At 38.2% G+C, this 27578-nt stretch overlaps 1 protein-coding gene across 2 annotated transcripts in view; it reads right to left on the minus strand.

Annotated features, from left to right (window-relative positions):
* Nucleotides 1-2083: 2083 nt before the first annotated feature.
* Nucleotides 2084-27578, minus strand: part of LOC149222528 (oxidoreductase, 2OG-Fe(II) oxygenase family protein) — a 187467-nt gene continuing 161972 nt past the window's right edge. For both annotated transcript variants that reach the window (XM_089385499.1, XM_089385500.1), the window contains exon 7: nt 2084-2396. In XM_089385499.1, coding sequence (XP_089241625.1) covers nt 2257-2396 — 140 coding nt within the window. In that variant the 3' untranslated portion in view covers nt 2084-2256. The remainder of the gene's footprint in view (nt 2397-27578) is intronic.

Genomic DNA, 27578 nt, shown 5'->3' on the forward strand with positions numbered 1-27578 from the left:
CCCATTATTGGCTACTACACATGAGCTTTAGCTTTAGGAAACTTAATTGTAATTGCTTCCAATTTGTAATAAGGTCCATGAAGAATCTATCACAAAGAACTGTATTTATAGCAGTTTTTTCTCATATTTCTTGTTAAGATAATTGTTAAACATAGAAGAAATTTATTTCTCAATAGGCTTTGTAAACTTTTATAGTTGTGTTGAAAACCACTATAAAATACTTGAACTTTTTTTAAAATATTAAATTCATATTTCTCATTAAGAAGGGGATTGAATATGAATTTATTTAAACATTTAGTACCCAATCCAAATCACTACTATTTGCTTGTTTTCACAATGCTTGAGGTTGTGATGGTGGAAGTGTTGAACTTGAATGACTTTTTGAAACCCACTTACAATATGTAAAAGCTGAGATGATCCAAAAAATGAAAAAGATGATGAGCAATAATCACAAGGATTAGCCTTTTAAGATGTTGTATTTTCTGTTTTCTTGACATAGAGGTTGCTTCTTGTAATTTTACCATTGAAAATACAATATTTAAATTGCCAGAAATCCACATTGAAACCCATCATACAAAACCCATGTTTTGAGCTACATCTCTACCAAAAAATTGGATTTAATGCATTACAAACATAATGAATGGGAAAACTGATAATATTATTCAATCATCAATGTCCATGATTGTCAAAAATAAAGCTATATGATTGATCTCTGAAATCTGCCCAAAACATCCCTGAAATCTGCCCAAAAAATCCTTGAAATCCGCCAAAAACATCTCCGAAAACTTTGGAACCTTCCTGAAAATTGTGAAACATCCTAGAGACGGCCAGCAATTCCCCGAATCCCTCATGAAGTCTTCAACAATTTGGGGATGTTTCTTAAGTGTCCAAAAGTCGCCGAAATAAGGGAACTCAGAGTACATGGATTTTTTCTGAGGTAAGTACCCGTACAACATCAAAAAAGACCTATAAAAATGAATTTGTTAAATCACATATATACAAACATTATAATGATCCAAAAAAATAAATTTATAATTTTAATATAATCTAATTTTATTTCATTTAAAAAAACAATTCTAACTTCAACATTTTTTTATATATATTTATGATAAAAAGTTCTATATATGCGAGTTATGATCGTATTTTAAATAATACAAGTATAGATTATTTAAAAAATTATTTAAAAAACAAGCATTTAAAAATATAATTATTATATTGATTTCTAAAGATAAATCAAAAATATTCTTTTAAATTTTTATATATAATAAAATTTCATATTTTTATTTCTGACGTTATTTTCACTGTTATTCAAAAATAAAAATAATAATAATAATAATAATTTGAGCGACCTTAGTTCAAATCTCCCTATTGTGACCAGGGCTACAGGGAAGAAGACATATCATAGCCCCCAAGAAATTTATTGATTTATTGGTAGTTACGTGTCAGACAGACTGTTGGATTCCAACTGCCGGGTTCCTTGGGTCTCACACACAAGCGGGCACACATCCTCTACTTTGGAGGGTTTTCTTTTTAAATAAATTTTGAAAAAAAAAGAAGAAAGAGAAAATCAATATGTGAAATAACAGTAAGTTGAATATGGAGTTGTCTTTAGTGCGACTTTTTGGAGATTCCGGTGACGGAATCCGGAAAAAAGAATTGAGGTTAAATCTTGATTTGTATTATTTAAAATGGTTTTTTAACTACATATTTGGATTCAGCACCTTGAAAAACCCCTAGGACGCTTTGATTGTGCAGAAATTAGCTATCAAACTTGCGATTTCAATAAATTGCTGCCGCATTTTAGAGAAATTTGACCGGAAAAACCCACCGGAAAAGCTTCCAAAAAATCTCACTAAAAACAACTCCGTTGAATATCATTTGTGTATGACATAATAGAAAAATAGCAGTGAACATGTTCTCGTAGTTTGTAAGTACTTTTCCATATTGATAGCGTACGATCCTTATTGACAAGGAAATATTGAAAATGAGAAAGAGGTTGGAGTCTCGCATAGCCATCCCCATTTTTAATGGGAATAAACTAAGATACAAGTAACCTTATTTTTAATTATTGGAAACAATTCAATGTCAAAAACCTGATAAACCTGCATTGTCCACGGTTAAAACTTTGACACTAGTTCTGGTTTTTATGCATGTCAAAGGAATATGTAATAAGAATGTATCCATAAAGGCTTAGAGTTAAATTGTGATACTCACCGTAAGCAGAAGCCAACGGAAATTGGAATTCATCATTTGAATTCAATAAACTTGTCTGATGTTGATATTAATTCTGGAACCTTTAATATAATCCACAAAAGGGGTGTCAGATGAATCTAAAAATTTGGATTGGAAAGCTGGCACATCGCAGTTCTCTGGATCTGTAAAAATACGCGGTACGCCTGCACAGATTATAAAACAGAAGATGAGAATCTTTACTTCTAAGTATAAAGTAAACAAGAAAAATGACAAATTGAATTACTTCATGGCGCACATGGAATGTCAAGCCCATATGTCCAATATGGTAAAATATTTATAATAATAATTATTATTATTTTTAAGGTTTTAGTTAAGCCAGACATTAAATTGATATATGAAATCTCTTTGTTTGTGAGAGAAGGGATTTATCTTTATTCAATAATTTGACTCATAAAGTCTATGGAGATATACATACTCTATCCTCTCTGTATTTGAAACTGTGACCTTTTACAAGAAAGCACAAGTTCAATAAATCCACAGATTCCAAAAGAGGCACTCCTTTGAATATATATGCTAATATATAGAGAGAGAGAGATGCTTCTCAGATGCTTTGCTTCTGAGGATCTTAGGAAAATGACGCATCCAACACTTCGCTTTTCAAAAGCACACTCGTTTCATCCCCATTGTTAAGCAACACAAAAATAATGGACATTAGATAAGATAAATCATTAAATGTATATTATTCACAATGATATAAGTTTTATACAATGTCTTATGACCCTTGGTTTTCATATACGAAGTGTTCTCTTGGACTCTAGTGAATCGTCATATTCCACACCATAACCCTTAACGGATTAGGTGTCCAACCTTCCTACCGTTAATCCAAAGGGGTATTATGAGTCCAAGAAGAGAGTTGAAATACAAAAAATGCAAAAATTGCATGGCAGCGATTGGCTGACTATGTTCTTTGAAATGATGGTATAAGGCGGGAGAACTCGAGGCCTCAACCGGATGTGGTTTAAGGATGACCACCAACACCAGAATGCTTAGTGTTGTTCCTAGAACGGTTCCAAATCTTGCTAGAAGTTGAAGTCTTCTGCTAGAGGAAGTGCTCCCCAGAATGCTTAGTGTTGTTCCTAGAACGGTTCCAAATCTGGCTAGAAGTTGAAGTCTTCTGCTAGAGGAAGTGCTCCCTATTGTTTTGAAAAGGGAAACCATTGAGGTCTCAACCTGGAATGCTTGATGCAATTCTTGGAACAATTACAAATTTTTGGCTAGACGCTGAAATCCACTACTAGAGGAAGTGCTCCCTATTTTTTTGAAAAGGGAGACCATTGAGGTCTCAACCTGTGGTGGCTTAAGGAAGGCCACCAACCGAGACATGTTCATGGGGCATTGCTCTGTCTCTGGCTACAACTCTGAATCTAGGTATCGCCGACTCTGGCTCTAGGCTCAGGGAACAGACTCAGGTTATGGCTCAGGCTCACTTGATGTATCTTGGAAGCTTGTAGATGGTCATCAATTACCCCCCTGACAGATACAAGGTGAGAAGAGGAAGAAATCTCAACTGCAAGATTTTTCAATACTGAAGAACAAATTCAGTGGTATGACCAGAATATCTTCTTGGTTGTTGAAGCCCATTGCCAAGAAGCAATCCATCCAAGGTGAATCTTCGTTCTTGCAGGAGGCTTGTTTCTAAAGCATCTATCTGAATGATGGATGTGCTTATGACAATGCTCACACGGGCGAAGATCAAAACAGTGATCTTTCACATGGCCAATTCTGTCACAATGTTGCCATTTGACAATCTTCTATGGCTATTGTGGAAGAGGAGCAGGATCTAGAAGAGGTGAATATGAACCATCATGAAGAAACCCAACACTTTGAAACTTGATGGGTTTGGACTTTGGAGTAGACTGGAGTGTGAAATGCGACCTCCTTGTCATATCCAAGAACGGTTATGTGCTTGTTGTTGACAAGCTCTTTCCAAGGTCTGATGATCAACTTAGAAGTGCATCCTGAACTTCTATATCTTTCTACAAAAATGCTCCTGAAATGGGCACTTGATCTCAATCAACCTCAGGTTAACTTATTTGATCACTTTCTAGCCGATGATGGAAGTTAACTTCAAACTCAAAAATGGGATTGTTTTGAACAAAAACAAGTTAAGAATGATGCCTTTTCTGTTGTAACTCATCTTCTTGTACCTGAGATTCGAGTTGCAGAAACTCTATCTTTTCATGTGCATTTTGTAAACAACTGTGAATATCAGTGAGCATTTTGTAAACAACTATGAATATCAGTGAGAAAATCCTTGTTGATTTTGATTGTATTATTCATAGTAGAGTATCAGATTCTTCAATAACTCTAATACTCCATCAATTGGAGCCATTTTTCAGCAAATCAGTCTCAACAAATAGTAAAATAATGAGGACAAGATGAACAATCTTCTAGATACAAAAAGTGCAAGTATAGTGACCAAAATACCTGGACACCTACAAAGAGTTTTTAGATCAATAGAAGCTCAATGGGTGTGTTTTAAATTCAAACTCCTTCAGCATCTCAGGATGATGCACCACTTCAAAGTGTTTGAGATTTCCTTGGTTTTCTTGAAGCTAATGATAACAGTATCAGTTCAATTCTCATATAAATCAGAATATTACAATCTGTAGTTTCCCATTCCAAGACTTGATATAGAAAGTTCAAGCTGAAGCATGGATCACCAATACTCTCTGTTTGAATTACCAACAACAACTCATGTCGATTCCAAAGTTCTTTCTTATTCGTTACATTGTTTTGTTGCTCTAGCCACAATGAATTCTTATCCCTTGACTTCTCGTTTCTCACAAGGCAAGGTAGCGAGCAAGAACGCAAGTTGATTACAAGATGTCGATAATAAAAATCGAAATGGAGATAATTTATGAAGTTATCTAGGGGTGCGAGTGCCTAGAGAATTGGCAATGGAAGCCAAATGGGATGCATGTCTTGATATTACTTTGTGGTGAGCAAAATAACAATGCAGATGTCTTGGCAAACCATGGAATCGTTGATAGCCCCATAGATGAGCACGCTAGAGAAATATTGAGGCGTTGTAGAACTTCGCAAGAAGCCACAATTTATGTTCTTGAGAATTGGTGTGAGGGTTTTTCTCAGCTATACTTTATTTTAGATACCATCAGACGCAATTTGTCTACTCTTCTGCTGCAGGAGCGTGTTTGGCTCTCTTCTTGTTCAAGAGTCAGACTACAGGATGGGTCGGTTCTCACTATTCCTGAGGCTGATAATGGTGCCTTCTCAAGATATGTCACATAGTAGTCAACCCAATTCGTGTAAGGAGCACCCGGTCAAGGGATAAAAAAGAAACAAGGCCACACAGTTAGGCATGCGTAAGAGAGAATGATAGCATGCAGGGCTATGACAGACACTCACTCAGAGTTGCACAAGAATTTTTGGAAGAGTACCTTTCCATCGCTTTTGTAACAGGGTAGGACGTACTGCTCAAGTAAATTCTTGGCATTCAAATGGCCAAGGCCGCTAGCCTGTTAGGTCTGTTCAGTTTCTATTACAATTGCTGAAGAGTGAAAAACGCAATGCAGAGGTGAAGGGGCTTGATTCTAGTGTCCATGGAGGAATAAATCCGACAAAACTTGATTCAGAAATCAAGGGAATCGATTTTGTGTAACAATACCGCGTACTCCAAGCTCTTTCAAGCATTGAACATATTAGGGAATGGAACAAATGTTAGTGAAAACTCAAACGCATAGGCTAGACAGGGAATAAAGCAAGAGAATATCATAATGTTACGTAGATCTGACATGCATGTCTGGGGCACAAGAAAACTGCTCAGCAAAAAATGGCGCAGGAGGAGGGATGGGTCAGATCTTAGAGGCGTTTATGAACGTCAGGTAATGGCAGGACTGCAGAGAATGTTATGATAGGACTATCCAATGAGGCACAATTCAAAATAGTAGTATGCAGACTTTGGCAGAGGGGCAGATTTTTGACAAGCAGAATGGTTAATGAGCAAGGCAGGAATTCCCCTGCAATAATACCTTGTTAAACAACACAAAAATAATGGACAGTAGATAAGATAAATCGTTGAATGCATATTATTCGCAATGATATATATTTTATACAATGTCTTATGACCCTTGGTTTTCATATGCCAAGCAGTCTCTTGGACTCTAATGACTCTTCATATTCCACACCATAACCCTTAGCAGATTAGGTGTTCTACACCCACTTCATACAACATGGCTCCAACCTTCTAATCAATAAGTGCTTGGGCACTCACTGGATGGATAGATTGGGGCAAATAAAATAGGTTGTTGTCCATGTCATTTTATGCAGACTTTACAGTCTAGTTTAGGGAACAACAAGTTGTTTTGATTTTTAAGTCCTTAACCGATAGTCCAAACTGAAAAGTAAGATCATTTGGTTAGGATAATTTTTGTAAATCAAATTCCACTACTTACACGATATATCTTCCATTATTTGGTCTCATTTTATTTGTTGTTTGGTATTTTTTTGTTAAATCATATACAGAAACGAGACAGCCCCATACATTAACTCCACTCCTTCACGACCCCATTTAAGTCACTAGTCCTAATTGGATTTAGTTGGGGTTATTATTCAGAATACTCCCTTGACCATTTAGGAGGTAGTTAGATCTAAAGAGAAGGGGCTTCGGTCAAAGTGACAATGGATCCATGCCATGTGTCTACCCATCCAGTAGGTTGGCAAGACCTTAGCAACCCTGCTAATCGGACCGACAACAAGACCTAATTGGTAAATTAATTGAAATTTATCAGGATGATCTTACAGTGTTTTCAAAGGATTGAGCTTCCCATATAGATCACATGAGGCAAGTTTTTGAGAAGGGTCTTAGATATGAAATTTCATTAAATCCTATGAAGTTTGTTTTTGAGGTAGATCATGTTGATGATGATAGCTCAAATAGGAGCTTATGCATAGGCTAGGTGTGAAGCATATAGAAGATGTCCAAAAGCCTCTTTAGGTACTTGCTCATGTTGAGTAAGTGACTTTTATGATCTCTTTCTTAAGTCTAACTTAGGAAAAAAACATTGATTAATTTATTAATGAATATTCGCTGTTGGACTAAGGTTTTCCAATTAAAAGTAAATTAATTTACTTTAATGAGTTGGATCTAATCTCTGTTGTTGATCTCAAGTGAAGCTTAGGATCTAATCTTAGCAATCCATCACTTAGGAAATCTAGGGTTAGGGATCTAGCTCAATCAAAAACTATAAAACAAACCTAAGGAAGAGGTGGAAGAAACATCAAATTCTTCAGAGAGAATTTTTTCAAGGGAGTGAGAGACTCAAGACTTAAGAGGAGAAAGGTGTGCAGCTAGAGGTTCAAGTGAGCACGGGTTTTGCAGCTTTAGCACACAAGAGGGTTAAGAACCATTGAATGGTTGGGGCCAAGAATGTGTTGCGCACAAGAAAGTGTTGAGGCCAAGTTCTAGTAGACAGGCCACGAATGTGGAGAGGCTGAGAGGGTTGAATCTGCACTTGTGAGAAGTGTCAAGTAGCTATATGAGCACCAAACCTGTGGAAACAACTAGCGCGAGTGCAAGCTGAATTTCTAGGAAAGGGGGGTTGGAATTTTGTTAGGCTCCATTGCTATATTTTCAGTGTATTCCTTGAGAGTCGTTTTCCTTGTTAAAGGAGCCCTTAATTTTTGTGAGCAATAAAAGTGAAGGAGAAATTTTGTTGTGTTTGTGACATTTTCTATTTGAAGTTCCACTGCAATCATTTAAGTTAAATACCAGTGTAATTTTATTCAAAAAAAAACAATTTACGGGGTGAATACATTTTATGTATATAAAATAAATTGTTGAGAAGACTAAATTAGATTTGGTATTGGAAAATTTAGCATGCTATCAGAGCAATAAACTCTGAGGAGAAGGAAGATCAAATGGGGTTACAATGGAATAATTACTTTTCAGCAATCATATTTTTCTAGATTGAATATTTGATTTGGAGGTTGTAAGGATGGTTGCAACTAGGTTGAGGTTTGAAGACCAGTTGGAGGATGCATCTAACTACAGTCATTGGAAGGAGAAGATAGCATTAGTGTTGTTGGAGAATGGGATCAACAACTTTGCAGATCAGTGACCACCCCTCCTACTGAGGCTACACAACTTCCTGCCCATAACCAAATGGGCGTAAAAGCGAGGAGAATCATTCTAGATGGGTTGAAGGATCGTGTGATTCCTCATCTTTCCGAGAAGAAAAGAGCCAAAGAAATGTGGAAGGCTCTGACAAATTTGTACCAGAGAAACAACCACAACAGGAAAATGGTGTTGCAAAAGAAGCTCAGGCACACCAAGATGTCCAAATCAGACACAGTAGCATCTTATCTCACCAGGATCAGACAGGTTCACGATGAGTTGGCTGCAGTTAGGGAGGTCGTGTTCAGAAGAGGATTTTGTTGGTTTTGTAGCCTTGAAAGGTCTTCTACATTGGCTTGATGCCTTATCATGTATAAGATATTTGATTGCCTCTTCAGGTGCTTGTTGAAAAATGTGTAACTAGGTTCGGTCTTCATAAGTATGAAATGTATTTTTTGTAAATTATAAAATGAAAATAAATTATTATTATTATTGGAGCATGTGTTTCATGCTCAAGTTCTTTTATTTTATATGTCAAGCACCCATTGAGTGCTTCTAGGGTTTGTCTTAGGTCTAGAAGTCAAAAGAGTCATTGTCATATATTGAAGACCCCAATGGGCACATTGTAACTTGTAAGTAAAAATTATTTTTGTCTTTAAAGTGTTGGAATACCCTCCAAGTTCAAGTCGGCCTAATTGAAGAGCCATGTTTACACCTTGAAGAAGCCTAAATAAGGAGAGGAACTCGTTCTCCAAAGAAGCACTCACTGATCTCCCATTTTATGCGAAGAAGAGGTCGAAGAAGAACAGAGTGTTTTGAGCTAGTTCTCTCTCTCTCTCATGTGCTAATGGAAGCTAGGATTTCTATGCAAAGGTCTCATCTAGTTCGACCTTGGGAAGAAGGAAGGGAAGAAGGCAAGCGAAGGCTACTATGGGTATCTCTCTAGCCCTAAGTCACAAGGAAAGGAAAGCAAAGGACAAAAGAAGGCTCTAGGAAGAGGATCGAAGTTTCCACGTGTGGCAACAGCGGTTGCTAGGGAGTCGAAATTTCGGATCTGCAGTAGGAGGTTGAAGTTCTTGTAGCAGGAGGTCGAGTTGGTGCAATTGGAAGAGATTTACCTGAGTTTGGCAAGTAGAAAGATTGCACACTATCTCAAGAGGTTGATCCTGATCTTGGAGGGTATTGGTCTGAGTCATTAGGTCATGGTATTCGTCAATTGAAAGATCTATAAGAAGAGACGAGATTTAAGGGTTTTCCTCTCAAGAGGAGGGGTTTTGGCCTTGGCTTTCAGCTTATACTAGAGAGTGCTAAAATTGGCAACTAGGGCCAAACTCCACATGAGTTGAGGGAGTGTTAAAATTGGCAACTAGGCCAAAATCCACATGGGTCATTTTATTTATGACAACTGATATTTTTATTAGATTCCTCTCTCGGAGAAGTGTAGGATTGATCTAAAGATCATCCAATTCTGACATGTACAAATGATGTTATGAATTTATTTTGATTATGGACAAATTGTCAAGGTCGGCCAACAAAGTCATGTAGGCTCAAAAGCCCAACAGTCACGTTTATTCATCCTCAACATTTGTCTATAAATACATGATGCTTCCTCCTTATTTGGACACACTCATCTTCACACATCTCTCTCTCCTCATCTGATTGGGTACGAATTTTTGGGCAGCTTCTCTCTCCACACTTGCGAAGGGAAGGAAGGGCTTTTTTTGTTTCAGTGTTGACCAGGTTTGACCGAAAATTTCAGAGGCTGTCTTTGGGCTGCATTGACCAAGCGTTGACCTGTTTTAGTGCGATTTTGGGTGGAGGAATTCTGTCCTAGCAGGCCGCAGATATGGGCACAAGAACCGAGGCAATCTGACCTCTTGTTTGACCAGCATTGACTGTACTAGAGCTGCTCACAAGCTTGACTTTTGTTGATCAGTTTTGACTGGACTTTTCCAAACTATTTTGGGTTGATTAGACTCGTTGTTGGAGAGGCCAAAGTTGACTGGGTTTGACCAAGCTGAATTGAGGAAGAAATTTGCCCCGTTGACCAGCATTGACTTTTCTGGTTAAGGCTCTTTTGTTGCTGTTATAAATTATAAGAATTTGTGAATTGTACTATCTCTCTCTGCTGAACTATTGAAGACTAAAAGAAGATTTGATCAAGGGTTTCCCCACATTGGGGTTTGTCCCAGGATGGTGCCACATCTTGTGTCATCTTGTCTTGGCTTGTCCTCTACTGTTTATGTTTATGTTCTACCAGCATTTTAATTACATGTTTATGTGATTGCTAAACTGAAATTGATATTGGGCTCATAAAGAAATTATAGTAAAATTGCTCTAAAGCATAGAACATACCATTGTTGCCTAAAACTAACAATTCGTCAATTGAAAGATCTATAAGAAGAGACGAGATTTAAGGGTTTTCCCCTCAAGAGGAGGGGTTTTGGCCCTGGCTTTCAGCCTATACATTGTGTCACTGTTATTGTTTTGGTAGTTGTTTGATGTTTCTCACATTATAATAATCAGGATCAAAGCTAATAAGTAAAAAGATAACACAAACAGTTATCAAGTTGAAGAGAATTAACATCTTCATTTCCCTACTGAATTCTCAACAGTGCTTGCTTGGTGAAGTAAGTGACTTTATGATTTCTTTCCTAAGATTAACTTACGAAAGTACAATAATATATTGTGACTATTAGGCCAAAATTCCTAAAGATAAAAACAAAATTATTTAAGTGACTTAGATATAATTTCAACCATAGTTGCGGGGGAGCGCCCCCCCCCCTCGAACCCGCTCCCGAATCGCTCTCCGGGCGAGAGCGGCTCCGGAGCGCCTCGGGAGCGCGCTCCCAAAATCGCTCCCGGACGGGAGCGATTTTCGATTTTCGGGAGCGCGCTCCCTGCCCTGTTCGGGAGCGTTTCAGGGAGCGATCACTCTGTCGCTCCTGGAGCGATTTTTAACGCCCGAGAGCGATCGGGAAGCGATCGCTCCCCGATCACTCCCGGGCATTAAAAATCGCTCCGGGAGCGTTTCAATTGGCGCCGGGAGCGATCCGGCGGAAAAAATTTCCGCGGACGCCAAAAAAATCGCATTTAAAAAAAAAAAAAAAAAAATTGGTTTTTAAAGGCCAATGGGCCTAAAAAAATTTGATTGTTACTTCATTGAGCAAGAGTTTGGAGCAAGAGCAAGAGCAAAGGAGCGAGGAGCAAGTGCTGAGGAGCAAGGAGCAAGTGCCGAGGAGCGAGGAGCAAGCCTGCAGAGGTAAGTAGCTTAGTAATTTAGTTAGTTTAGTTAGTTAGGTAGTAATTTAGTTAGTTTAATTTAGTTTATTGAGTTTAAAAATCATGAATTTAAATTAAATTAATAAATTAAATTAATTAATCCCAATAAATTAAATTAATTTGCAGATTCTTGAATCAAAACCCTACAAACATCAAACACCAAGGACCTGGCTATATTTCTGGGCATTTTCCTCTTCCTGGTCCCTTTTATGGTTATTATGGTGCTGGAGAGTAGGAAATGGAGGAGCCAAACTGAAGAGGGGGATGAAGAAGCTGGAGAAAGTCAAATTGGTGAAAACCCGGTGAGGAGGAGCTGGAGGAGGGTGAACATGACCCTCAAAAAACTAAACAAGACCAAACTCCATTGTGGAAATATGTTAACAGGGCTGAAACAGGGAGAGGGGGTGGAACCACTAAATTTCATTGCCCCCATTGCAACACTGATTACACAGGTTCATACACCCGTGATAGAAGACACCTCTGCGGGAAAAGGCCATGGGATGGAGACAACCAAATAGGAATCAAAACTTGTACAGCAGTGTCAGCAGCGGATAGAGCCAAATACATAAGGGAAGAGGAGGAAGCCCAATACAGATCAAAAAAATCAAGGGGTTTCTTTGAACCAAGCTCACAATCACAAAGAACTCCTTCAGCATCCTCCCAAGGCAGTGGATATGGAGGCACAGGGTCATCATCTTTAAGGCGTAGAACCATATCAGATTTCCTTGATGAGGGGTGTAGGAATGATGTGGATTCAAAGGTTTACAGGTTTCTCTATGCATGTGGGATACCATTCAATGTTCTTCGCTCACCTTATTGGCACAAAATGGTTTCTGCCATAAATGATGCCCCTAAAGGATACAAGAGCCCTGGGTATGACAAGGCAAGAACCGTTGGCCTTGATCATGAAAAAGCAAAAATATCACATTCTTTGAATAGAATGACAAGTTCTTTGACTGACCATGGGGTGTCCATTGTATCTGATGGATGGACAAATGTAAAAGGCAAGCCATTGATAAGTGTTCTTGCTGTGCCTGTTAGCGGTCCCATCTTTCTAGCTGCACATGATTACTCAGACAAGTTCAAGACCGCCATCAACATTGCAAAAGCATTACTTGAAACAATTGAGCATATTGGCCCATACAATGTCATCCAAGTCATCACTGATAATGCTCCTAATTGTAAGGCAGCGGGAGCAATTATTGAGGATAAATACCCCAACATATTTTGGTCTGGATGTTTGGTTCACACATTGAACCTTCTGTTGCATGATATTGTCAAAAACAAAAATGAACAATACCAATGGATTGGTGATTTGTATAAGAAAGGCAAACAAATGATAAAATTTATTACAAATCATAGCAATACCCATGGCCTTTTCCGCAGTCACTCGAGATTGGAGTTGTTGAAGATTGCGAAGACCAGATATGGTAGCTATTACCTCACCTTCAGGCGCCTTTTGAAGGTAAGAGAGGCATTAGCTAGCATGGTATCAAGTCCACATTGGCAGGTATTAAAGGAAAGGGCTACAAATGTAGCTGACATGGCAGGTTTTGAAATGGTGGAGGAGGCCGCTCTTGATGGGCAGTTTTGGACAAGTGTGAGGCAGGTATTGGATTTCACCAAGCCAATTTATCACATGATTCGGTTTGCAGATACAGACAACCCAGTGATTGGCAAGGTGTATGAGCAAATGGATACCATGTTGGGGGAAATAAAAGACATTGTTCATAATAGAGATCCCAACTTGTACAAACTGATTCATGATTGTGTGTGTGAACGGTGGAATAGACTTAATCTTCCACTACATTGCTTGGCATATATCCTTACGCCAAAATACTACTCTACATCTTGGTTGGGCCAACCTGCAGTAGGGGGTGGGGTTAGGACCAAACCCCATTTAGATCCAGAGGTAACTAAAGGATATTTGGAAGCATTAGAAAAGTTGGTACCTGACAGGGAGGAATGTGCCGCTGTGCGCTTTGAAATAGGCAAATACTTCAGTGGCACTGGTTTGTATGGTAACCTCCATGCAATGGACGACAGAGATAGATTTGATACTCTCACATGGTGGGAAACATATGGAGGGCATGGACTTTTGCCAAAATTGGCAAAAAAAGTTCTTTCACAGGTTGTAAATACTTCTTCTGCAGAGAGGTGTTGGAGCACCTACAACTACATACATAATGTGAAAAGAAACAGACTCAATGAAAACCGAGCAGAAAGCTTGGTTTATGTGCACTACAACTTGAGGTTGTTGAGTCATTACTGTGATCGGGCTTATGAGGATCCCACATATAAAATTTGGGACAATCACCCAGAGGATGACAATTTGGAGGATGGCGTTGTACATATTGAAGAACTGGAAGAGGAACTTGTAAGGGATGAAGATGAAGCAGCTGCAGCAGCCATGCCACCTCCACCTCCACCATCCGGTAGCAGTGCTCGAGGTCCGAGTCTTGTTCCTTTGTTGTCGCCACCTCCATCTACACCCTCACGTGGAGGTTCTAGTTCTGGTCGTCGATCTGTGCGGGAGACTCCTAGAAGACCACCACGACCTGCTTATACTCCTGGAGACTCTCGTGGCAAGGGCCACATGTAGATTCCGATTTTACAGTTTACTTGTCTTTTTTAGTTTCTATTAGACTTTAGTTTTCATAACTATTGAGTTTTGAGTCCTTGACTCTTGACTCTTTCATATCATAATGATATTTTTTGTAAACAATATATCGCTGTGACAATGAAAATTTGAAGTTTGAAGTTGGGCCTTGGCAATTATAACTCATTGGTAATGATGTGAATTATGAATATGATGCTTCGTGAAAGACTAAAGTTGTTTCATTTCATTTCATTATTCATGTTTCATTTTATAAATTTATAACATTTCATATCATGTTAACAGTTAGAAGTTAGGATTTAGAAATATCTTAGAATCTTAGATATTACTTCTTGTAATGGTTAAACTTAGCTTACAAGTACAACTTTGGTGATCAATGATGATAAATGTTATTGAATTTTCAATTTTGAAAGCTTGAAGTTGAAACTTTAAGATTGAATTTGATGAATCATGATTCATGAGACTCAATATGTTGCAGTTGTAATATGTATTTTACTAACTTGTGGACATGGTTGATGACGATTATAATTTCTAGATGATTGATGTGATATGGTTCAATGATCAATCTATGTTTTTTATGTTTGTTATGTCTAATTCATCATTCTACATGTTTTTTTTGACATATATGTATCAAAAATTAAAAAATATATATATTTTTAAAAAATCGCTCCCGGATTCGCTCCCAAACCGGGAGCTGCTGAAAATGGTCGCTCCCGCTCCTGTTTTCACTCCTGCTCCCCGCTCCCGCTCCCGCTCCCAAGCAACATTTTTTCAACCATTGATCTCAAACGAGACTTAGAATTTAATCCTAGCCATTGATCACTTAGGAGATTACGGTTAGCAATTTTGGCTTAATGAAATTATAAAATAAGCCTAAGGGAGATATTTTTCTCTAGAGTGAGAGGCTTGATCTACTAAAGAGAAATGAGAAGAAGTGCAGCAGGGAATTTCGGGAGAAATTTCAGAGAAGTCGAGTTGTTGAAAGAGGAGGGCCAATTGTGGAGGAGGCTAAAACATCCACAGAGGTTGATTTCCTCAAGTGTGCAAGAGTCATACAAGGTGATAAGAAGGGAGGCCAATTTGCTAGTGAAATGAGTCTAATTCTCAAGGGTCGAGTTTCTTCAGGAGGGTCAATTTCCAGGGACCAATTTCCTTGAGGACAATCTTCCCAATGGAGTCGATTTTCTAGTTCACAGCATTTGTATTTTTCTATGTATTCTCTGTGGATCTAACCTGGAATTTTCCAGAGTTTAATAATATGAAGAAAGATTGTGTTATGTACAAATTTGTTGTTGAAGTGTGATTGATCTCTCCATTTTATTTCCACTGCATTTTATTTTTAGGTTAATATACCAGTGTGTTTATTTTATCAGTGATTTCAGATATATTTGAGATAAATATTTTCTGGATTTTCAATAAATTGTTGATTTAAAGTAAATCAAAGGTAGTATAAGAGATTTTAACATGGTATCATAACTTTAGAAACTATGTGGGGAAGATCAGATATCACAAGGCTTTTATGGCAACAAATTATGTTTTACAACAATAGAATTTTTATTTTGCAGCGAAGGTTTTGTGGCTAAAATTTGATCTAGTAATATGACATCATCAAAGCTTGAGTTATGGAGACAAGTTGGAGGGGGCTGCAAACTTCAGTCCATGGAAAGAGAGTATCACCATTGTTCTAATGAAAAATTGCTTGTGGGAACTTGCAGAAAAAAGAGATCCAAGTTCCTTCAGGTCCTAGTCCTACACAAGTATCCAAACATAATCTGAAAGATGGGAAGGCTAGAGTGATAATAGTGGATGTTGTGAAGGATCAAATAATCCCTCACATATCAGAGAAGCATGCAACTCACCAAACGTGGTCAATGTTGATGACATTATACCAAAGTAACAACCAAAACAGAAAGATGGTGCTAAGAGAAAAGTTGAATAGCATCAAGATGAACAGATTTGAGACTGTGTCCTCATACTTCACAACGATTCAGCACTTCATGATGAAATTTCAACTATTGGGGAAGAGATGGATGAGATGGATCTTGTCAAAGTAGGACTGAATGGGTGTATCGAGCAGTGAGCTACAATTCTGACAAATATCCTAGCCAGAGATAAACTCCCTGATTGAGCAAGATTGTGGGACGATTTCACCTAAAAGGAGATTTGGACCAGAGTAGAGGAGCATATTCACAAGAGAAGAAAGGCATGAGCAAAGTCAAGTGCTTTGCATGTCATAAGTTCAGTCATTATGTCAAATAGTGTCCAAACAAAAAGAAAGGCAGGGGAAAACAACAACAGTTGCATCTGCACAGATGGAGGAATTAGCGGAAAAAAATCGAGAAGAAATTTACTCTAGTATCTTGTCTTTCTAGCACCATTACAAGAGGGGTGTGGTTGTGAATAGTGGAGCATCTCGTCACATGATAGGATCTCATGATAGATTCACCAATATGGCTAAGAAGCACATAGATCTACATGTGGAGCTTGGTGACAACAAATATATGCAGTAGATGGCATCGGCAGCATATAATTCCAACTAAACTTAGGGAATCTTATGGAGGTGAAGGAGGTGTTGTATGTTCCTGGGTTGGAGAAGAATTTACTCTCAATTTCAGCCATGTAGGAATGAGGACTTGAGGTCAGTTTCACAAGAGTTGTGATAGTTGTCAGACTGAAAGGGGTTGATCCTAGCATGAGGCAAGTTATACGCAACGGGGAGAATAACTTGTATCTGTTGAGAGAGCAGCCAATGAAAGCCATAGTACATAGCAGTGACAACCAGAGTGATATTTGGCACAAGAGGTCACATGGGATAGATCCAGCAATGACAGAGGATCGAGAGTGAGAGGCTCTGAAGGTTAAGCAAGGACCAACAGCACCAACACCAGCCTCTATTACCGAAAACGAGACGGTAGCCACCATTCTTAGAAAAAAACACACTAGAAACGAGACAGGACGAAAAACATCGTTTTCTACATCCATTCTCTCTTCATTTTGAGCGATCAGAAATTTATCTTGCATTTCACTTTTGGGAAGTGGCTTGTGCGACATATCTTCTTTTGGGAGGTGGCTTGCACTGCATATCTGCATACTTGACCAATTACGCACACTAACGGAGCCCTTTCCTCTACAATTCATCTACTGGGGTTGTGCCAATCAAGGGTTTCCAATCGGCATTCCTGTAATCTGCTAGCAGACCCTTGACTAGGGAATAAGATAAGAGAAGCCTTATAGCTAGAAATACCTGACGAAGTGAGTCTTTCCTTTTCCTACTAGTCATTTGAATATAAAGAATATAGCTTGTTTGCGCAAAGGTAAAGTTAGTACAGTGAATAATAATATGGAGGTTGTTTCTTTGCAAATTGTCAAAGGAGACATGCAAACGAGTAACATGTTTCTATATCATTTTCTAAAATAAACTTTTGAAATGAATAATAACACATGTTTTAACTGGAACAGACCCCTGTGCAAATATATTCTTGGCTTCAAAGGCTGAATGAAATATCTTTATAGTTAAGCTCATAGATAACACTGTTAAAATTTTACCATCTTAACTAATAAGACATGTTACCTAATCCACTATGGTTAAATGTGATTATTAAAATTTCAGCTATGTAAATAACGAATGTTTTGTTTTATGTTTTCCATATTTTCCTTATTTTTTCTCTCTTCTCGTTTCTTGAATGCAAAACCTCCAAAGTCTACTTCTCGTCCCGTTGACATTTCTCTTTTCTGGTAACATAGGCAGTAAGGGTTTTAAAATATGTAACTAGGTTCGGTCTTCATAAATATGAAATGTACCCTTGATTCTTGTATATTGTAAAAAGGAAGAAAAATTATTGTTGTTATTTTTGGTAGCATGGGTTTCATGATCAAGGTCATTTTTATTTAGAGGTCAAGCACCCATTGAGTGCTTTTAGGGTTTGTCCTAGTGTCGAGAAGTAAATAGAGTCATTGTCATATGAAGAAGACCCCATTAGGCATATTGTAACATGTCAAAAAAATTGTTTTTATATTTAAAGTGTCCAAATACCCCTCCAAGACCAAGTTAGCTTGACAGCTAAGAAGTCGGCCTCATTAGGGCATGTCGCCCTCCTTAGAAACCTATATATAGGAGGGAACTCGACTTCTTATGGACACTAACTCACTTCTCATCATCTAAGCGAAGAAGAGGAAGAATAAAGGCAAGTGAAAAAGAATAGATGGAAGAAGGACGAAGGTTTTGGGTTATTTCTCTCTCTCTCACACACACACAAATGCGAAGATAAGGCTAGGGTTTTGCAACTGCAAGGTCAAAGTTGTGAAAGTTGCAGAAAGAAGGTCGAAGAAAGAACTACTAGGTCACCTACAACCCTAGAAGGAGAAGCAACCCAAGCAAAGGACAAAGGAAGCCTTGGAAGCCCTAAATTTGCTCACACGTGTGAAAGCAGCAACTGTCGCAGGGGCCAAAAACTTCAAACCTACAATGGAGGCTTAAATTCTATAGCCGGGGGTCAAAATTGTGCAGCTAGAAGAGATTTGATTGGGTTTGTCTTGGATAGAAGAAGCACATCATTTCGAAGGTTTGGCTTGGTCTTGGAAGGGTATTGGTCTTGGTCTAGAGGTCTTGGAATTCGTCATTTGAAGAATCTATAAGAGAAAAGATTTGTGGGTTTTCCTCTCAAGTGGAAAGGTTTTGGCCCTGGCTTGCAGCCTACATCTTGTGTTCTTGTGTTCTATTGATCTTCATGTTTTTGGTAGTTTGATGATAAGAACAACATAATAATAAGTGAAGAAGCTAATAATCAAGAAAAAATAAAAAAAACATCACAAACAGTTATCAAGTATAAGAGAAATCATCTTAATTACAGCCCTATAGATTTCTCAACATGGTATCAGAGCTAAGGTTGACAAAGGGCATGATGAAGACCACTACATCTTTGAAAGAGCCATTGAAGCAGTTTTATGTGATGGCAAGTCACCTCAAGCAACGCATCAAAGCTTTTTGGAATCTCCTATTATCTATGAAGAATCACACGACCAAGACTTCTACTACAAAAGATGAAGGGTTATTCTCAGCACTTACAAGTACGTTTGAAGATGAAAACATATGGGTAATTGACAGTGGAGCATCTAAACATATGACAGGTGAGCACAAACAACTAAAGACCCTATCAAGAGGAAAATCTTCCTACTCTGTTGAACTTGGAGACAAGAAGAGCTATCCTGTAAGAGGGATTGGATCAACTTCGTTGGAGCTAGAGAATGGAGGAAACATACATCTCAACAACATTCTATTTGTACCAAGTTTGCAAAAGAATTTACTTTCTATTTCATGTCTAGAAGATAAGGGAGATAGAGTCACTTTTATAGATGGAAAGGTTATGGTATGGGATAAAGGATCTAGCATCAACAATGCAAAAGTCATTGGGATTCGTGAAGGAAGACTCTACAGGTTACTTACCCCTCTCTCTCAAGCCTTGGTTCACATTGAAGTCAACCCATGTGAGCTTTGTCAGAGAAGGTTTCGACACCTTCACTACAAAATCTTAACAACTCTAGAGTCTACACTCAATGGTGAATGGCATCCCGAACCTTAAGGAGGATCATGAAGGAGTGTGCAAGGGATGTGCATTAGGTAAAAATGTTAAGAAACCATTTGGAAGCAGTGCTTCAGGATCAAAAGAAATTTTGGATCTCATTCACTCTGATGTTTGTGGTCCCATGTCTACAAAGTCTCTTGGAGTTCATCTATATCATGTAACCTTCATTGATGACCACTCAAGGAAAATTTGGATCTATTCGCTGAAGTCCAAGGATGAAGTATTCGAAAAATTTCATGAATTCAAAGCAAAAGTAGAAAACCTTATAGAAAGAAGGATAAAAGAGCTAAGATCTGATAATGGAGGAGAATACACTTCAAAAGGGATCATAGCTTTCTGTAAGGAAGCCGGAATTAAGAGAGAGTTGATAGTTCCATATAATACAGAGAAAAATGGAGTAGCAGAATGAATGAGTCGCTCAATTAAAGAAAGTGTTAGAGCCATGTTACATGATCAAGATTGGACTATATTTCTGTGGGGTGAAGCAACCAAAATTGTTGTCTACATTCAAAATCGAAGTCCTCATAGGTCACTAGACAACATGACTACAGAAGAAAGATCATTGGAAAGAAACCATGCATAGACCATCTTTGAATATTTGGTTGTCTTGTCTACATTCACATTTCAAAAGATGAAAGAAAGAAATTGGATCCTACAAGCATGAAGGGTATATTTGTTGGCTATAGTATCACTTCAAAGGCATATAGGATCTACATAAATGAAGGGCACTGAATTGAAGTAAGCCGAGATGTGATCTTTGATTAAACTATTGCATTCAAGAAATCTAAGGATCTCCTGATCAACTCTGATGATGAAGAACTTCCAATATTTGAAGAATGTCCTAAGGAGGAAGAGGATTCAAATCATCAAGAAGAAGGTCCCAGTGAGCTTGTACAGCAAGTCATCATCCCTGAAAATAGAAAGGGACCTAATTGGTTGCTACTCTTCTAGATGCGAAATGACATGGAGCAACTAATGGTACATTCAGGGAAAGTAAGAAGCCTAAAAGATATTCAGGATATGCATCCTATATGACAAAGTTAATTGAAGAAGAACCATCCACCTTTGAAGATGTTGTCAAACATCAAGAATGGAAAGATACTATGAATTAAGAATATGAATCAATAATGAAGAATGGAGTTTGGGAAGTCGTTCCTAGGCTAGAAAACAAATTGTGGTGACTTCTAAGTGGCTCTACAAGATTAAACATGCAGCAGATGGGAAGCATTAATAAATATAAGGCAAGGTCTATGGCTAGGGGTTTCTCCCAACAAGAAGGCAACGATTATGAAGAGACATTTGCACTTACAGCTAGGTATACAACTATATGATCGATGGTTTCTTTGGCAACATAAATGGGATGGAACATCCATCAATGGATGTCAAGAGAGCATTCCTGAATGGTACTATCGATGAAGAAGTCTATATAGAACAACACTTGGGATTTGAAGTAAATGATAGAGAGACTTGCGTCTGCAGGCAGAAGAAGACACTTTATGGCCTTAAGCAAGCTCCAAGGGCTTGGTATGCAAGGATGAACACATATCTACAAAGATTGGGCTTCTCAAAGAGTTATGTTGATCCAAATCTCCATATCAAGGTTGCGAAGGATGAGGCCATAATCATTCTTCTATATGTGGATGATCTTCTCATGACAAGTGTAAAAGGTCGTATTCAAGAGTGCAAAAAGCAATTAGTGGCATAATTCGATGTGAAGGATCTAAGGTTGATGCACTATTACTTGGGGTTGGAAGTTTGGAAACGACTTGATGAGATATATCTAGGTCAAGGAAAATATATGATTAAGATGTTGCAAAGGTTTGACATGATGGATTACAAATTTATGACAACCCCCATGATCACAAACTTGAAGAGGCTAAGAAGTTTCGATTCGAGCCAAGTGGAACCTACAAGGTATAAGAAATTGGTTGGCTCTTTGATGTGTTTGGTGAATACTAGACCAGACATTTGTTTTGCAATGAATAATCTCATCCGGTTCCAAATAGAACCCAAGTATGACCATTGGATAGTAGCCAAGCATATACTGAAGTATCTGCAAGGAACAATCCATTACTGCTTGAAGTATGATAGAAAGAATGATGTCCAATTAATTGGATATGTAGATTCTGATTAGGGAGGCAGTGACACAGATGGAAGAAGCACTATTGGAGGATGTTTTAGTTTGGGATCCTCTATGATATCATGGATGAGTAGAAAGAAAGAATCAATTGCTTTGACTAGTTGTCTGTTTGAGGAATTTGTTGTCTGGCCTGTTTGAAAGACCGATGGACCCTAAGGTTATACTTTGTCATAACACCAGTTGCATAAGGTTGTCTGAAGACCCAGTGTTCCATGGAAAGACAAAGCGCATAAATAACAAGTATCATTACATACAAAAGTTGGTGCAAGTTGGAGTGCTGCAGCTATAGTATATCTCCACCGATGAGCAGGTCGCTAACATTTTGAAAAAATCTCTTCAAAATAAGAAGCTTTTGTATTTGAGAGACAAGCTTGGATTGGTCGATATATCCTCCCTAGTTAAGAGGGAGAGATAGACACGTTGTTCTTGTCTTCACTTTGTGAAAAAAGAATGGAGGATTGGGTAAGCATCTGGTTTCCGATACTCTTCGAGGATGAGATAGGGCATCCAATAGGTAAGAGTAGTCAAAGAGGAAATTCCTTGAGGATGTGTTATTCCAAGACAGGAATTGTCCTAAAAGGACATACCCTTTGAACACCTGGGTGGGGTATGTGCCTTAACAGACAATGATGATGGTGTTTATCAATGATTTCTCTCACCAGCACTATGCTTTGATCTTGTGGAGAGATAGAGTTGTTAGTCAAGGCCTTGCTATTTGACAATGTTGGTTGGGAAGATGAGATGCAATGAGATAAGTTGAAATAATAGCTTATGAGATGGCTTACCAATCTGACTCTTCTTATGAGATCTCTTCAGTTTGAGAATGTCCATGTATCATTATGAATACCTCCTTAGTTAAGAGAGAGTGTTGAAATATGTAACTCGGTTTGGTCTTCATAGATATGAAATGGACTCTTGATTCTTGTATATTGTAAAAAGGAAGAAAAATTATTATTGTCTTTTTTGTAGCATAAGTTTCATGCTCAAGGTCATTTTTATATAGAGGTCAAGCACCCATTGAGTGCTTCTAGGGTTTGTCATAGTGTCAAGAAGTCAATAGAGTCATTGTCATATGAATAAGACCCCATTGGGCATATTGTATCATATCAAAAAAAAATAATTTTATATTTAAAGTGTCAAAATACCCCTCCAAGACCGAGTCGGCCTGGCAGCTAAGAAGTCGGCTTCATTAGGCCATGTCGTCCTCCTTGGAAGCCAATATATAAGAGAGAACTCGACCTCCTATGGACACTCACTCACTTCTCATCATCTAAGCGAAGAAGAGGCAGAAGAAAGGCAAGCAAAGAAGAATAGAAGGAAGAAGGATGAAGGTTTTGGGTTATTTCTCTCTCTCTCTCTCTCTCTCTCTCTCTCACGTGCGAAGATAGGGCTAGGGTTTTGCAGCTGCAAGGTCAAAGTTGTGAAAGTCGCAGAAAGAAGGTCGAAGAAAGAACTACTAGGTCACCTACAAGCCCTAGAAGGAGAAGCAACCCAAGCGAAGGACAAAGGAAGCCTTGGAAGCCTTAAATTTTCTCACACGTGTGGAAGCAGCAACTGTTGCAGGGGCTGAAAATTTCAGACCTACAGTGGAGGTTGAAATTCTGTAGCTGGGGGTCGAAATTGTGTAGATGGAAGAGATTTGACTGGGTTTGTCTTGGATAGAAGAAGCACATCATTTGGAAGGTCTGGCTTGGTCTTGTTAAAAATTGTAACTAGGTTTGGTCTTCATAATGACATGTAATTGTGATTTTTGTAAATGATGTAAAGAAGAAAAAGAAAATTATTATTGTAATGCTTGCTTCATGGGTTTCATGATCAAGAGATTTATTTTTAGATGGCTCCCATTGTGAGCCTTTAGGATTTGCCATAAAAGTCAAAAAGAGTGAGAGGTTTTGGCCCTAGCTGATAGCCTACATTTTGTGTCTCTTGTCTTTTTATGTTCATGCATTGGTAGTTGTTTGATGAAGAAGAACACTAATAACTTAAGTAAAAGAAGATATTAATCTAAAGTTGTAAAAATCACTCACAAGCAGTTAATAATTGAAGAGAAATCACCTAATACTTGATGCCCTAGATTTCTCAACATGGTATCGCTAAGGTGACAAAGTCAAGAAAAAGGGCATCTAATCAAAGAGACAATCAAGGATCAAGTTTCAAGAAAGGCATCAAAGCAAGTCGAAGGATATCAAAGCGAAATTTCAAGATCTACATTGAAGAATCAAACCCTAAATGAAAGGAGAAAGTCTACTTCAAAAGAAGTCTTCAAATCATCAATCAAATAATCAAGGCCAAAGCCTTTTTTCTACTCAAGGCGAATAGATCTACAAATCAAGGCAAATAGAAGTCTATTTATCCAAGAGAAGCATTTCTAGGACAAAGATCATATCATCTTGGAGAAAGTCAAAACCCTAGAAATATTTATGAGATCCTCACTCTATCATCACCAAAGGAAACCTCAACAGTTTGTAGACTAATCAATCAAGAGAAGCAAGATCAAGGGCCTGATCATTATCTTCAAAAGGTTCCAAGGCGGTCTCTATTGGGTGTGGAGCATGATTATTTAGAGGTCTTTGTTTCAGCCGAATGTATACCCCAGGAAGTCTGTATACCCCTCCACGGGGGGGTGGTGCGAGCAGAAACTTCTAAAAGTATAGTAATTTCTAGTCAATCTGGGCCGTTCATTAGGCGGATGATTTGATGGTATAACTTATGTTTAGTTTAGGGTTTTTTGCCCTAGAAGGCAACCCCTCTCTTTGTATGAGGGCATTGTATTAAGGCTGTGTAATAGATGTGTATTCTCCGAGCGAGAAACAGAGAGGCAAGACTGTGAGAGAAAACAGAGGATATTACAGCGGATCTGCTGTAGGTTGTGTCTCTTCATTTTGCTAGATAATAAAAAGGAAGGACTGGCTGTTCGGGGTGGACGTAGCCCAAATTGGGTGAACCACGTATATCTGTGTCTCTCTGGTTTTATGCGTTTTCTGTGTTTATATTTCTGCTATATTCTATGTGTTCCATTGCTCTGTAATATATAATTTTCTAACAACTGGTATCAGAGCCGAAGGTCTATTTGGCTGATAAACTCACAGGAAAAAAGGGTTCCTCATTCGAGTGGGAGCAATGGCGGAAGATGGTAAGTTTAGGGTCGAGAAATTTAACGGCCAAAACTTCTCGCTGTGGAAGATGCAGATGGAAGTTTATCTGTATCAAAAATATTTGTACCTACCATTGGGTGGAAAAGCAAAGATGTCGACAGGTATGACAGATGAAGAATGGAACCTTCCCGATAGAAAGGCACTCAAAACAGTACGATTGTGCCTCGCAGCGTCGGTCGTCTTCAAGATTTCAAAGGAAACAACAACAGAGGGTTTGATTAAAGTGTTGGCGAAACTATATGAAAAACCCTCGGCCTCAAACAAGGTATTTCTTATGAAACGGTTATTTAATATGAAGATGTCGGAAGGTGGATCTTTTGCAGACCATTTAAATGATTTTAATATTGTTACAACTCAATTAAGTTCTATAAGGGTAAACTTTGATGATGAAGTTAAAGCTCTGTTATTATTGTGCTCATTGCCAGAAAGTTGAAATGGTTTAGTAATGGCCATTAGTAACTCTGTTTCTGGATCTAGTACTTTAAAGTTTGATGATGTTGTCGATGCTATCCTTAGCGAGGAAATGCGACGGAAAAGCTCTGGTGAGACATCGGGTAATGCTTTATGTGCAGAGTTCAAGGGAAGAAAAACGGAAAGAGGAAAGAGCTCAGGATATTGCAGTAAATCAAGGAAAGGCAGATCCAAGTCCAGATCGGGGATAGTGTGCTGGAAATGTGGGAAAGAAAGGACACCTAAAGAAAGATTATAGATCTCGAAAGGGAAAAGAAGGAGATGCACAGTGAGAAAACAATCATGAAGCAAATGTGACAGGTGAGGTGTTACAAGATGCTTTGATTCTTCTTTCGAAAATATTACTGATTCCTGGGTGGTAGATTTAGGGGCCTCATTCCATGCCACACCTGATAAGAAATATTTTCATGACTATGTTCAAGGAGATTTTGGACAAGTCCGTTTGGGTGATGATAAACCCTGCAAAATTGTTGGAATGGGTAAGGTTCTTGTAAAACAGCAGAATGGAAACCAATGGCTACTAAAGGAGGTAACGCATGTTCTAGATCTGAAGAAAAATCTGATTTCAACGGGGCAGTTAGGCGGTGAAGGTTGTGTAAAAACTTTCACAGATATAGTTTGGAAGGTCACCAAAGGAGCCCTAGTAAAAGCAAAAGGCGAAAAGGTTGGTACATTGTATTTATGCAATGGTATTTCTAACTTTGTTAATGCTTTAACTTCCAAAGGAGCAGATGCAGCATTATGGCATCATAGGCTCGGACACATGAGTGAGAAGGAAACGAAGATTCTTCACTCAAAGGATTTGTTGCCGGGTTTGAAGAATGTTGATTTGGACTTCTGTGAGAATTTCATTTATGGAAAACAAAAGAGAGATTTCTCAGAGTTGGAAAAGAAAAGAAGAGCGAAAAATTAGAGCTTGTGCATATAGATGTATGGGGACCTACTCAAGTATCATCTCTAGGTGGCTCTCGTTATTATGTTACTTTTAATGATGATGCAACTAGAAAAACTTGGAATTATTGTATTAAGAATAAATCTGATGTATTTGATACTTTCAAGAAATGGAAAGCTTTGGTTGAGATTGAGACAGGAAAGAAATTGAAGTGTCTCAGATCAGACAATGGAGGTGAATATTGCAGCAAAGAGTTTGATAGATATTGTTCAGAGCATGGAATTCGCAGAGAAAAGACAGTTCCAAGAACACCACAAGAAAATGGTATGTCAAAAAAGATGAACAGAACAATCATGGAGCGTGCAAGGTGCATGAGATTGCATGCAGGATTGTCTTTACAATTTTGGGCAGATGCTGTAGATACTGTTGTTTATCTAATAAACAAAGAGCCTTCAAGTTCCTTGGATGGTGGTGTTCCAGAGGAAGCATGGACAGGTAAAAAGGTAGACTACTCTTTTTTAAAGCCTTTTGGTTGTGAGGCCTTTGTCTATATTAATAAAGAAAATAGAACAAAGCTTGAGGCAAAATCAAAGACATGTACCTTTATTGGATATGATGTTAATGATTTTGGTTATTGCTTATATGATTATGAAAATCACAAAATCATTAGGAGCAGAGATGTAATATTCAATGAAAAGGTCTTGTATAAGAATCAGTTGTAGGAAAAGAAACAGGAAAAAGAAAACAAAGAATACACAGTTCTTGATGAGATCACTGAAAAAGTAAAAGTGCCTGAAAATAATAATAATCAACAACCACAACAACAGCAACCACCACAACAACAACAGGCACCCCAAACACCTGAAAGTGATGTTAGAAGATCTACCAGGATAAAAGCAATGCAAGTTGAAAGTAGGAAGAAGTGGGAGCTAGCCATGGAAGAAGAGATGGACTCCTTAATGCATAACCACAGTTGGGAATTAGTCAAGTTGTCTGCAGGAAAAACTACATTGAAGAATAAATGGGTTTACAGGCTGAAGGAAGAAGATGGAGAAAAACAAAGATACAAAGCTAGACTTGTGGTAAGGGGTTTGCATAGAAAAAAGGTAT

The sequence above is a fragment of the Pinus tabuliformis genome, chromosome Q (assembly GCF_031772625.1).
Source record: "Pinus tabuliformis cultivar Carrire ecotype Pingquan chromosome Q, CPIR1, whole genome shotgun sequence".
NCBI classification, from domain to species: Eukaryota; Viridiplantae; Streptophyta; class Pinopsida; order Pinales; family Pinaceae; genus Pinus; species Pinus tabuliformis.